Here is a 14,673-nt window from a genome sequence, read left to right on the forward strand (position 1 = left end):
TTTTTGAAAGACAAGTCCCCAGAGTGTAGTAAGTGAGGATTAAACTTGGGTCTCCATTAGAGATTCCCAATTATCCAACTACTAGGCCCTGATTCGGCATTTTCTTATTTGTAGAAATCTGTAGAAATTAGATGTTTAGGGTTCTAAGGTATTGATAAGGTATTGATAAAGGTATGGAGGTATCTGTTTGATGGGTAATTCAAGTTTAAGATTGGAATATTACGAAGGTAAGATATTGTGCAATATATCCCATTAACTTGAATCGACAGTAGGATTTTATCTTACTTTATAATCTAACGGATATGATGATGCCTTGAACTAAAGGATTACTCATTGAAGGTTTTTAATATATAGAAGAGATATATTGAATTTTAAACACGTTGTGTGCTCTTTGATTTAGTACCGCCAGAAATCTTGATCAATTGTGTTATTAATTTCTACAGGTTCATTTTGAGGACACACTTAGACGATTCAGGGTTGCTATTCATAACGGAAAACTTGCTCGTGACATTTTTATGTTGAGGGAAAAGATCCGCAATCTCTTTAGCATTGATTTTGGTGTTGAGTTTTCTTTGATTTACTCTGACGAAGATTATGACTTTGTTACACTTTCTGCTATTGGTAATGTTGGGAAATTACGGTCTCACTAATTCTCACCACCCAGCCCAACAATAATAGTAAAGAAATAAGAACAATACACAACACAAGATTTAACGTGGAAACTCCAAAACAGGAGAAAAACCACCGGCCCTCAAAGAGAGAAATACACTATATCACAAATTGTTACAATGATATAGACGACTCTCTTAAGCCAACTACACTCTCCAAAATATTTAACTAATACAACTCTCAAACAAGCAGTAAGAAAGAAAGAAATAATCAAATACTTAAAGTGTATTGATTGGTGCAATTTGGAAGTGAGGCTTAACACTCCTTTTATAACCAAGTCACGCCTTCCAAGTTCTTCCTCCCACCTATGTGGGATAACATCCATTTTACCAATATAGCTAGCAACCATATTCATCTTCTAACCAAAACTATAACCAACAAATGATGATCTCGACGATATTGTACAACAAGCTTTGGATCCTTTACATATAACTGTCAAGTTAACTAGACCAAGTAGGATTCGTCACCTTCTAGAATCATCACAAAGCCCTTATTCGTACCAGGAATCTTCCTATTCTGATTCTGCAACTGATTCGGTGTCCGATTGCAAAGAAGTGAAAACTGCTTTACCGTCTGCACTATCAGAGGTAAGTATTGATGATCAAGAGCAGGCCCTTTTAAAAGATTTGGAGGACATGGAATTCGAGAATCTGGATTAGGATGACCGGAAACATTCTTTGTCTAAGTTTTTTAGGAAATGATTAGTATGTGTATGGTTACAAAATTTGTTGCTTTATACTGATAGTATTATTCATCTAATAATATGATTTAAAAGTTTTATGGTTTTAAAACAAACTTTAGAGGAGTTTTAGCCCTGATATGCCCTCTTTTTTCACTGTATTTTTATTTATTGTTTATACGAGGTTTGACCCGTTTGAGAGAGGACATATGTCTCGCCATTCATAGGTATTTGGGCTGAAATAGCCACCTGTAGTAAATTTACACTAGTTATCAATAGCGCAGCATGTCTTTCACCTTGTGGTAAGTGTTATTTGGGTTAAAGTCTCAGTTGAGTCATAAATATGTAATGGGATTGTGATGTTTTTCCTAAAGAGGTACATTTATACAGTTATACCCACCAATTCTCAGGTGTTCATGTGCTTACATGATTAACACCATTAAAAATGATATGACAAGTATAATAAAAGGTTTGTAAATTATAACATAGAATTTAAGTTTACAAAATAACAAAACATAGTATATTTTCTTAAACTGTCTATTTTTTACTATATAAAAGACAAATGCCAAATTATAAGTTCAGTATAGATTATCTAAAATGATGTTTCGTGCGTCTGAGACCGAAATATTTTTGATGTTCAAGTTAATCAAAATCCTTTAGTGCCCCATCAATACTTGATGCCTTGGACCATCGCTATATAGCCCGATAGCAAAGTCGCCCCGGTTAAATAGACTTGAGATTTACCAAATTCGGTAGTCAGGATGATTCACATTTTTTTAAAATATTCATATATACAATTCCGTTGATGATATATATTCCATCTCAAATATTATGTGAACCATACGCTGATACACACCTCATTTTTAGTCATTTACTCATCATTTTCGTCCATGAAAATGCCCATCTTGTGTCTTGTGAACACAATGGGTTCTTTGGCATTATGTGAAATAACTTCTGGTGGTTTAGTTAGGGTTCCATGACAAACTTACAATAACATGCTCCAAAAACCTCCACCTAAAAGTGAACCAACTACAACCTAATACACTACTTTTCACTCTATTATTGCATTGCACAAGGGATATACAAGATATTTTCTGTTTAAACTATTCAGAATAAGGACTTTTTTGCTCAGTTGGTCCCTCTATTATACCCCAAATCTCTGGTTTGGTCCCTCAGTTTTTAATTTGGCAATCAGAGTCCCTTTATTATTTTAATTTTGCAATTGGAGTCCCTCCGTCAACTGGACATCCAAATCGAACGTTAACTCTCATCATGTGAGTTACACGTGATGGGTATTATCGGAATTAAATTTTTTTTTTTTGGTATTTAATAACGCCAACGGGTAAGGTCCCCACTTTCATCCTCCGCTTTTCACTCTCTTCTCACTTGAAACCCTAATTCATTTACATAACGTATTAATCAGAAATTGGAGCTACAAATCGATAACAATGGAATGCTGGTGTGGTCGACCTTGTGTAATTCGAATATCTGGCACTGAATCTAACCCTGGACGTCGATTCTATACATGTGAAAAAAAGGTAAGATTGTTTATGTTGTTTCGAATTTTATGAAATAATTAACAAGATGTTAGCATTTCCTGTTTATGTTGTTGCTCAGATCACTAGGTGCGACTTCTTTGCTTGGTATGATCCTCCAAATACAATCAATGCCCTAGCTACACTTATGAATGCCAAAATGGAAGTGGATGAAAAGCTCAAAGATGCAGAAAAAAGAGAGACGAATTGGAAGATGATGTGTATATTTAGCTGGATTGTGTTTGGTATTTATTTTTTTAGTCATTGAAATTGTGGTGTATGTATGATGTACTTTGTAAAATGGTAATGGTAATGGAATGAAGCTTGTTTTGTTAAATTTTGCATCTGTTTTATATCTGTATCAGTAACCTTACAACACAAGACAATGACTCCAAGTGTAGACAATAAATTGTAACCAAAGTCATACAGTGTAACCAAAAACACAAGACAATACATTGTAACTAAAGTGAAATGACAAACATACAGACAATACATTGTAACTAAAGTGAAATGACAAACATACAAGCATTACCAAATGTCATAGATTCCAAAAGTCAACATAAGTACGTAGTACCAGTTACCAAATGTGCTTAAACTTACCAAAAGACAACAACACACCTTAATAAAATACAAACATTGTACCAAGTCACATAACAAGTTTTAAGTAGACATAAAACACATGATTAAAACACAAACCACCACCAACATTCACTTCTTCTTCTTCCCTTTTCCAACTACCATTGTCTTCTTTGAAGATAGCTTAACTTTCACTGTCTTTTTTGTCCACTTGTTATCCATATTCCCACTTCTTTTCTTCTCACCTGTACAAGTACTCTTATTGTGTCCATAAGTACCACATGTGCCACACTTCTTTAGCTTGCCTATAAATATTAACAAAATAAATACCATATTAATTGAAATGGTACTAGATGTAATTAATAAATAAAATGAGCATACCTTTTGAGCTAAGTTTACCACTATCACCAATGACATCAACTTCATTTTTGGACAACCTTCTTTTCTTTTTTGGACGACCAGGTGTGGAAATAGTCTTTGGTGATACCAGAGTGAACATGCCTTCTGCCTTTGGCCATAAGCTTCTCCCATTCAATGGCTCAATGGTGTATTGGTAAGTTTTGATCCATGTATCTAACAAATACACTGGATGAACCCATGTTTCTGGTTCACCAGTTTCCAAACCATTTTCACTCATGTTATAAAACACTGCAATTGCATGCTTACAAGGTATCCCTGTTAGTTCCCACTTTCTACAAGCACATGATCTAGTCTCCATATCCACAACATATTGATTAACTTTTCCACTCACTTGGTACCTTTGATCTCCACCCCATAAGACAGTACACTGGTGAGCCTCAGATTTGATTTTCTCAAACAATTTGGTGGCTGCAGGTGTTAAAGGGCCATTAGTCTTGGAAATGTTTTTCTTTACATTAACAATTCTCTTCATGCAATACTCTCGGATGTATTCTAAAGCTGTAACTATGGGTTTGTCACGTGCATCAACTAACCATCTGTTGAAACACTCACACATGTTACTGAGCAACACATCTGATACAGCCCTTCCTGTAAAATGACTCCTTGCCCACTGATGGGCAGGAATTTTAGCTAACCAAACAAAAGCTTCATTATCAACTACAAGATTCCCCTGCTTTTTTAATTTGACTAGTCACTTTGTCTTTACTCTTCCCAACTACACCACCTTTAACTCTTAAGTTACTGGGCCCCACATCACATTTTGTCTTCTTTGACAAATCACTTTGACTAACTATCTCACCACCTTTTGAATTTATACACAACCCTTCACATTTAACCCTAATTCTTCTTTTGTCATTCTTAACAATAACTAGCTTTCTCCTAGTTTCAATAGCATGCATTCTCACAGCTTGCCTAACCTCTGATTTACTTTCAAACTTTTGTCCAAGATAGAAGATAGTTTTTCCCACTTGAACACTACCTTCAACCTCCTTTTTATGATTACGAATTCTCTTCTTCCTTACCCCTTCTTCATCACTTTGAGAATCATAGCTTTCAAAACCATCATTGTTCAACACTTCCAATTCTGTACCCTCAATATTGACCTCATCATCTTCAAATGAGTTACAGCCATTTCCCATAAACTCTACATTCTTATCAATGTTAAAATTAAAATCTTTCATCTCTACATGAACATCCGAAATCTCATTTTCATCATCAACAATGTAATCACTATCCTCAGAGTCACTACCTTCACTGTTATCACCCTCTACTAAGCTCCCATCACTGTGAACACCACCAACTACTAAGTTATCATTATTAATTTGTTCTGACCATAACCTCTTCCCTTTAATATCCTCATGTTCAGCATACACATCAATTTGCCTATAAATCACATCACCATCTTCTAGACAACTAAGCAAATAGTCCCTATGTTCATTATCATTTAAAAGATTTAACCCAGTATCCATGTTTGTATTGGGTTTAAGAAAACGATATACCACAGACCTGGTGGGATCATAACCTAATTCTTGCATGACTGAATCCAGTTGTCCTAAACAAAACTTTTCAATGTCAAAACAATCAATGTAATCAATTTTACCTTCTGTGTACACAACTTCACTACCTATTCTAAAATATCCACCATGATGTAACACAATCGTGAACAAATCAGGGTATACATCTGAAAAATGTGTAAAAAATTAAAGTTAACAAAACAATTACCTAATAATATTTAGGGTTCCACAGAATTATGAGCTTTGGGTGCATAAAACATACCGTATAATTGGTCGATAGCCTTTTGATCAGTTTCTGATGTACGAATAGTCCATGAATCATCCATTGAATCATCCATTGATAATCAATTTTGCTTTTAGGTTTTACTTCGTGGTTAACACTATTTGGAGGGATGAGTGTGAAAATCGGTGGATAAAAGTGGGGGACCATACCCGTTTGGGTTTATTCAGTACCAAGAATTAAAATTAATTCCGATATTACCCATCACGTGTAACTCACGTGATGGGAGCTAACGTTCGATTTGGATGTCCGTTAGACGGAAGACTCCAATTGCAAAATTAAAATAATAAAGGGACTCTGATTGCCAAATTAAAAACTGAGGGACCAAACCAGCGATTTGGGGTATAATAGAGGGACCAACTGAGCAAAAAAGTCCAGAATAAGGGAAGTATTTTTATTCGGATCTACATGTCTTGACCGGACTATTTTATAACTATTTTGACCCTTACGCTGACCATTGTATAATGTAGTCAAGGGTAGAAAAGCTTTCAAATAAGTTTGAATACTTGAATATCGTCTAGTTTTAGATATATCATTGAATATTTTGTGTACATGAAATTAACAATATCAATATATGTGGAATGATCCATGACTAAACAAATTTTGGGGTACAAACTGGATAAACAATTGTGGACCACATATGATCATTCATCAGTGATAAATTAATCTATAACAACTCTCATATTTTCATACCTGAATTGACTAATTTGACAATAGAGTTGTTATCCATACGTAATATATAATTAAATTTGACATTGATCAAATATTTATTTTTAGTCGACACTTTTTGTTAACTAAAGTTTACACTAATTATATAAAATAACTTTAGTTAATATTAATATTAATGCGTATTATATTTAAAACTATATGAAACATAATTATTAATTAAATGATAAGTTATTTTAATCATTATATATATATTTTTAGCTTATAAAAAAGAGATTTTTTTTATAAATTAAATAATGAGCCCATGAATTTTGACTAAATATTTTCAAAAATAAAAACTTATTAAAAACATTTTTAACATGTTTTTATTTTTTGTCAAAATTGGCACCTTTATTTTATTTATATTTTTTCTTTTCACCAACCATTTTATTCCTATAAATACCCACTTCCATTTCATAAAAACTTGTATCAAATCTTTGGAAAAACTCTCTCACAAACTTGGGAAAGTACTTGAGGTATTTTCTATATTTTTTATCGAATTGCTTTTATTTTTTTGTATATTCTTTAAAAATTCTAATTTAATATATATAAATTATTTTTACATGTTATAATTAGTATTATAAGTATTATGATGTATAAAAATAATTTTGATAATTTATGGAATATTATTTATAATTAAATATGAATTATGTAGTATTTAAACATAAAAATAATATAAAATTCGTAATAAAATATTAAACAATAATAAAAATCATTATAATTTTTTTTTGAGATTATTATACTTTTATAAACAAGTGAAAATTATAAAAATTAAATAAATGGGAAGATTATTATTTAAAAAGAATTTACTTTTACATTATTCTAAACCGAGAGAAATAATAAAGAAAATACAAAATAAATACAAATGTGTATTAAATATTTTTATAAAATTTTTATATGATTAGTAGCATCACTAGATACTTTAAAAAAAATATAAAAATTAATTTTAAATTATTTTTCCTATTTATTTAATTATAGGCCGATTACAATGGTTAAATAATTAGAAAACATTAAATAAATAATATTTTGATATAAAATTTGATTTAATAATTTTTATAACATTTTTACATAATATAGAACCTGTAAAAAATATAAAATTATTTATTTAGGTCGATTTAATATTTATTACCTAATTAAATTTGATTAATATAAACTGAGTATTTATATAAAGAAAAGTGGGAAATAAATACAAAAACTTGATAAAATTATTTTTATAAAATATCCTTCTGAATTGTATAATTAAATAAGTTTATAAAAAATTATAAATATAATATTTAATGAATTAATATTCGAATTAACATATATTAGTATGATTTTCGATTAACATAAGTATATTACATATACTAAATTAATATTATTATTATAACTTACGGTTAATAACTAAGTATACTATATAATAAAGTATAATGCTTATAATGTAAGTTAATAACAATACATTATTAATAAACACTTATTTTATAACTATACTAATTTAATAATAATAACTTATAGTATATAATATAAGATAATCAAATTGTTAATACATTAATAAATATAATATAACATATAAACCTAAAGTGAAGGTTAATAAAAGATAATGTACAATTCATGTGAACTTCATCGCTACTAACGGTCGTAAGTGAATGATGTCTAGGTTGCCATTTATGGGTAAGCTTGTGGATCTCGAATGCCATGACTTAGATTCTGGTCAAGAGTCCTGGGCCCCCGGTTACATCTGGTCATTCCTGACTTATTTGATAGCAACAAAGTTTGAGTAAAGTTATACAACATCTTGCTAAAGATTAACCCAAACTTTCTAAAATTGGAAAATTTCTATAAGTGGAAACTTTCCATAAATAGTAACCTTCTGAAAATGGAAATTCTTTAGTGAACCATTACTATCAATATAGTACTATATACTATTGTCTGTTAGGCAATGTCTGATCATACGTTCTATCTCTAGGTTGAGATCTCGGTCACGTCCTTCCGTTCAATTCTTTCGTGAAATACTCTTTTGTGCTACTAAGGTGATTTTCATAGCCCCACTTTTACTGTTTACTTAACTATTTATAACTTTTGGGGTGAGACACATGCTTGCTTTATAACTGTTTTACGCTTAGACACAAGTACTAAATTGTTAATTATGATGTCATGCTTTGATTCATGCTAAATCCCTACCGTAATATCGTCAATTGCTACGTTTAAATGCAAACTTAATTATTGTGAGTAGGCCTATTGAGAGTAACGTCTCTAACCATTCGACCGTTGGTCTTTGGTTACATAATAATGATTCCACGACACTGACAGTACAAGATGTCATAGGATAAATTGTTTAGTAGCGATATTACAAACTGCGGCAACACTTTTAGATTGATATATCTATATTGATCAACTTTAAACTAAATCTTGTGGTCTAAAACTTTGGATATTATTTATAAACCTATGAATTTCACTCAACCTTTTTGGTTGACACTTTAAGCATGTTTTGTCTCAGGTAATGATTGAGCTAGATGCTACTTGCTACTAGATGATTGATGTATACTTTGCTGCTTGCATGGAATCCATCATTCATATTTATCATTTTGTTTAGACATTTCCCATTTACTGTACTCTTATGATGTAAAACTTGAATAATGCTTCCGCTGTTTATTTAATAAATAAAACGTCTCATTTAGAGTCGTTCTCGTTTGTACAACTGTGATTTGATATAATTAGTCACAAATACCCTAGGCCCTATTTGGGGCTGTGACATAATCATTCATCGTCGTCTGATGAATGATCATTTGTGGTCCACATTTATTTATCCAGTTTGTACTCTTTTTAAGCTTAATCATGGATCAATCTCCATCAATATATTATATACTTATATGTGATAACACAGTTTTCACTTTAAAGAAGTTAAAAATACTTGATCATTCTATATACTTGATCTTTCTATTTTGTGGTAAACTGGTAATCGATAAAACTCAGTCGCGATTAGTTTTTTATTTTGTGCATGACCGTGGAAATTCTAAATACTATCGAATTTTGTCGGTCACTACCCGATCATGACCGGGTATTTCCTAGACATAACAAAAATCAGATGTTTTGAATTTTCATTTTGAGATTAAGTAAGGCATTGCAATTTTTTTAAAAGGCGGATGGTATCCATATCTAGATACGGAGTAAATGATATATTATTCAGTTTCCCATTAATATGCGAGTATTAAAATCAGTGTTGCAAAAACGGCTGAGAGGGTCTTCGCAACAGATGTCGCAGGGATTTACTAGTGTATTGTCGCAAAAGATAAAAAAAAAAGGGTAAAAAAGGTCAACGATTAAACAATGGTCAACAACGGTAAAAAAACGGTCAACAACAGTAAGAAACGGTCAACAACGGAAAAAAAACGGCCGAGACGGGGTCGAGACGGATTTTGACCAACACTGACTTTTTACATGTATTTCAAACATAAATATTTCAACATCAAAAGCATTGTTAGTCAAACACAATGTATTTGTCTCAAAAATGAAATACTCCATTAATAGTTCACAGACAAAAAACACACAATTTAAGAAAAAATGACCGTCACATGTACTTTTTGTCAACTTTTTATATTTTACCTCTTACTTTTTACCTACATTTTTGGCTTACTTGAATAAAGTAGGTGTATTAACGAACTTTAACCAATTATTTTTATATATTTATGGAAGTGGAACATTAATTTGGTACAGCTCGAAAAAGAAAGATGGACTATCAATATAGGACATAGAGAATATTTATGTTTGAAATGTTTATATAAAAAATTAACGTTTTAACATCCGTCTCAACACCATCTTAACAGTTGTGACACTCCAAGGTCCTGACTATTTCAACTTTATCACGTCTTTTTCAACCTTTAATACAATACGTCGAAGGACTGAAATTGAAGGTATCCAAAAGATGAAGGTAGTTTAGACTTTTCACTGTTTTTGAGTAAACAACGATACCCAATGTAAAAAACGTGGATATGAAACTATTTTAATCATTTGTATGTATTTAAGAGCGATGATCCAAATTGAATGTGATATTTGATACCGGAAAAAAAAAAGGAAAATAAAAAAAATGGGGTGTTTGGATTGCTTTGGGGGAAGTGAAGCCAAACAAGAAAGATTGGAACAAGAACAAAGGGCTTCTCAAGAAGCTCGAGCTAACGCTGCTGAAGCTGCGGAAAAAAGGTTTCCTTTTTTACTAATATTTCTTTCTTAAATCTGATTACTAATTAGTAATTAGTAATTACTAATACGAATTACTATTACTATTTAATTTTCTATCAGTCTTTGTTGTTTGTTTGTAGTTCAGGGTTGTTGCATTTTTCATCTATAATTTGATATTGATTCTAGACTATAGTTTATAACTAGTTGTGGAGCCCTCGCTTTGCGTCGGGGCTCCGTTTTGAATGCGAGTTAAAACAAAAGTCTTTTTTTTTTGTAAAAAAGAATTTTTTTTCCGACATCTAACATTGAAGGGTTGTTCCTTTTGCGAAAGTTGCTTCTTTTAGTGTTCTTTTTTATTTTTATTTTTTTAAAAGTTAGTTGATCTATTTTGTAAAAAAGAATGTTTTTCGACATCTTTTGATAGCATTGAAGGGTTGTTCCTTTTATGAAAGTTGCCTCTTTTATCGTCGAGGGGAGAAAAAAGGTAGTTGATTTTTTTATAAAAAAGAATTTTTTTCGACATCTTTTGGTAACATTGAAGGGTTGGTTCTTTTACGAAAGTTGCTTATTTTATCGTTGGAGACAAAAAAAAAAAAAATAAATAAATAAATAAGAAGGTGAAATGACGAAAATACCCCTGGTTACTGTTGATGAATAGTGAAATAGTGTTTTGTCTTTTAGATAATACATAAATATAAATTCTGGACATAGCGAATTAATACGAATAATTAATAATTTATTTATTTATGGTTAATAAGTAATTAATATTTAGTAAAAAATGCTAATTAATACGGAGTAATTTATAATTAATTAACATTTCATATGTTGCAATGTTATCATCCTTTTTAAGGTTTGTAAACCATGACTTATAGTTATTTATTGTAGTTATTTTTTATATTGATTTTGTGTTTTAGAGGAAAAACTTTTCTTTTAAATACTTCCAATTAACAGGTTTGGCCTTTTTGATTTCGAATTTCAAAACTCTCACATTATGTGACAACATTGTAACATATGAAATGTTGTCATATTAACGTTAGTCACAATATTTTTGGTGACTTAATCTGCAGGCAAGAACAATTTGAAAAATCTGCTGCAGGTAGAGCTGCAAAAGCTCAAATGCAAGCAGCTGCAAAACAAGGCTCACACGCTAATAAAGGCGAACCAGCTCTTAAGGTATAACTAATTTTCACAGAACTATTCAACTCGTTTTTTCCTAGATTTTATTAGTCTAAACTTCCTCAATTGTCATCTCTAAAAGATTAGTTGTAAAGGTTTGTTAGTCAATGAAGTCGTGTCTGACTGAATCCACGGTATTAAATTGTTAAGTTTCTGTTGTGTGACTATTTGCTTTGTGAGTCGTGTCTGATGTAACTATTTGCTTTGTGAGTGTAGTGGCAGATGGGATGACACCGAGCATTTGTAACCATAACATCCGCCAAGTATATTTTGTAAGTACGAGTATCTATCTTGTAACAAGAAATTGTTGCATTTTTTAAACAGAAGTATAATTGGAATTAAGGTCGTGATAAATATATTGAGGAAAATAGTTATAATAATAGGTCACTTGTCAATATCAAAATGGTTATTCTGAAGTTAGGAAATTAGCTGTTTCATGGAAAAATTGTAAATGGAACAAGTTTGACTCGTGTGGTATAGCTGTTACATAAAAGATTCTCTAATGAGCATTCAATTTCTTGATGTTTCTTAATGGCAATTATTATATTATATTATACTTGTTAAAAATTGACAGCTAAAACTCACCATTTCTCCACCTGCATATATGCAGTGTTTGTAGGATCATCGTGATATTATCATCATCAAGAAGTGGAAAGGTGCAGTTGATTTAAAGGGCATATATTTATTGTGAAACTTGTCCTTTTAACTATTAATAGGCAGAGATGTTAAAAAGTATTGTACAAAGTTTGTTTCTGGTTCCTACCGCATTGAACTTCCTATCTGTATTTTGATCGTGTACATTGTGTAGGATACAGGCCCTCTAATAACAAACATTTGAACCCACCCTTGTGGTCCAGTGGTTCACCCCTTTGCACTTGTGCATTGGGATGGGGTGGAGAGGTCTCAAGTTCGAGTCCCTCCCCTTAAAAATATTCGTGGGATTTATTTCCTGAAAGCCGAATTGCCCCGGGGAAGGTTTTACCGACCTGTATTCAGGACCTAGGTCCGACCGCCTGCCCCTCGGGATGGTACAAGGTTCGGATCCCTGTAATGCGGTTCGGGTTTCCTGCCCGAAAGCGCGTGTGTGCGTGACAAATGAGAGTATTCGATGCCAATAACTTGCCTTTCAAAAAAAAAAATGAAATAAATGAGGAACTAGGTGAGTGACAGAAGAGAAAAAGAGATAAAACTCTCTGCCCTTTTATTGATAGCAAATAAACACGTATATATAGTAAATACACCACCTAATAAAACCAAGTAACCAACGTACATAACCACATGTTCTACTAAAAAGTCCGCAACTAACAGCTTTATCTCATCACTTGCTCCACACCTCCCACAAGATCTGGTCAACACAAGTACCTCTTCAAACTATCCTATTAATTAAAACAAATAACATAAATTAATCCTAACTTTAATCACCTAATAACGTTTGCATCCATGCAAACTTTACTTGTACATATATAACAATACAAAATATTTAACCCACTTATAACCATCCACATAAGATATAATCAATTAGTCCCAACAATCACCACCCTAATTGATTTATCCATTCCACTTGTGCACCACACTTGTAACATATAACGCGTCTCTACCAGACACATTCCAAACCATCTCAACTCTTCGTGGACACCCGACCTGTTCCCCGGTCACGTCCATAGTCATCTCGGTTTGAACAGTTATAGCCACCATTTATACAACCGTGTATCTTCTCTTTTTTTGACATCTTCTTCAACCTGTTGCAATCAGATTTGTCCCAAGAGACTTTTACACCGTCTAAGAAAATAAACCGAACACGTTATCACGTTTTCTTGTACCTCCACGGTTACTCGTCTCTTTTCACGAACAAATTTGACAGCCTCTCAACACCCTTGATAACTCCAACTTTCCTGATCACTGCTCCAAGAAACTCTTCACACCACCCAAGAAAACAAACTCTGGCCACGAGCTATAACGATTTCTTGTCCCCGGTCTAGTTTCTTATCACGAGCAACACGACCTAGTTGAAGCTACAAACCTCGCTCTTGATACCAAGTGTAGGATACAGGCCCTCTAATAACAAACATTTAAACTCACAAATGCAAAATATATGAAATAAATGAGGAACTATGTGAGTGACAGAAGAGAAAAAGAGATAAAACTCTCTGCCCTTTTATTGATAGCAAATCTATCTATCTATCTATCTATCTATTACATACTATAAATAATGAACATTAATCTTAGGTGTCACTCCCTAATTACTTCTTAAGGAGGATTGCTGAGGTGTAATTAAAAAATTAATCACAATTAGCACTAATTAATTTTCTCAAAATCCACGTGGCTATCTCAATTGCTGAAGGAAAATTCACGTACAATAATGTTCACCAGTTTCATCTCCCACGACGCTTAACCACTCGCTACAATCCCTATTACATCCATCTATTCAATGTCTCAATTTATGATTATATCAATCACATGGAATGTCCCTGTACATTTACGGGTTGTAATCATAAGCGACTTCGGCTTCTTCTACAAACTCTTAATCAGAGTTACGCAAATCTCATCCGTACTTTTCTAAATTAGGGTTCATAGCTATGAAGATCTAATATACGTTATATGACCAATCAATCAAGAACCGGTCGTTTTTCTTATAATCAAAGTGGGTTTGATTTATAATCGACTATATCTCCTGGGTTTCCTCCAATTTTTCAATTGAAGATCACATCGTCTATTATCTCATCTTTGTTTATCAATCCTCAGTTCCAAACGGGAATCAAAGCGGCCGCATTTGATATACCATTGAATTCATGTACGAATCTTAAATTTTTCTATACAATAATGCTCATCATTGCTTTAATTAATTATACATGATTTCAAATTTAAATTACAAACGTGAATTTTTACTGATTTTTTGGTCTTGCAATTTAACAATATGCTTTTCTAATTCTGTAGGAACGACAACAAAGAAAACACATTTGTTGGTTA

At 32.1% G+C, this 14,673-nt stretch overlaps 2 protein-coding genes across 2 annotated transcripts; one reads left to right on the forward strand and one right to left on the reverse strand.

Annotated features, from left to right (window-relative positions):
- Positions 1–3,411: 3,411 nt before the first annotated feature.
- On the reverse strand, positions 3,412–4,530 carry LOC139892245 (uncharacterized). Its single transcript, XM_071875289.1, has 2 exons — positions 3,841–4,530; positions 3,412–3,764 (listed from the first exon to the last, which is right to left on the reverse strand). The coding sequence occupies exons 1-2, from the start codon at positions 4,433–4,435 to the stop codon at positions 3,592–3,594; spliced, it is 768 nt and encodes a 255-aa protein (XP_071731390.1). The 5' UTR covers positions 4,436–4,530; the 3' UTR covers positions 3,412–3,591.
- A 5,829-nt stretch (positions 4,531–10,359) lies between these two features.
- On the forward strand, positions 10,360–12,495 carry LOC139892246 (uncharacterized). Its single transcript, XM_071875290.1, has 4 exons — positions 10,360–10,551; positions 11,598–11,703; positions 11,923–11,978; positions 12,317–12,495. The coding sequence occupies exons 1-3, from the start codon at positions 10,439–10,441 to the stop codon at positions 11,935–11,937; spliced, it is 234 nt and encodes a 77-aa protein (XP_071731391.1). The 5' UTR covers positions 10,360–10,438; the 3' UTR covers positions 11,938–11,978; positions 12,317–12,495.
- Positions 12,496–14,673: the final 2,178 nt, after the last annotated feature.

This window comes from Rutidosis leptorrhynchoides, chromosome 2 (assembly GCF_046630445.1).
Source record: "Rutidosis leptorrhynchoides isolate AG116_Rl617_1_P2 chromosome 2, CSIRO_AGI_Rlap_v1, whole genome shotgun sequence".
In the NCBI taxonomy this organism is placed as follows: Eukaryota; Viridiplantae; Streptophyta; class Magnoliopsida; order Asterales; family Asteraceae; genus Rutidosis; species Rutidosis leptorrhynchoides.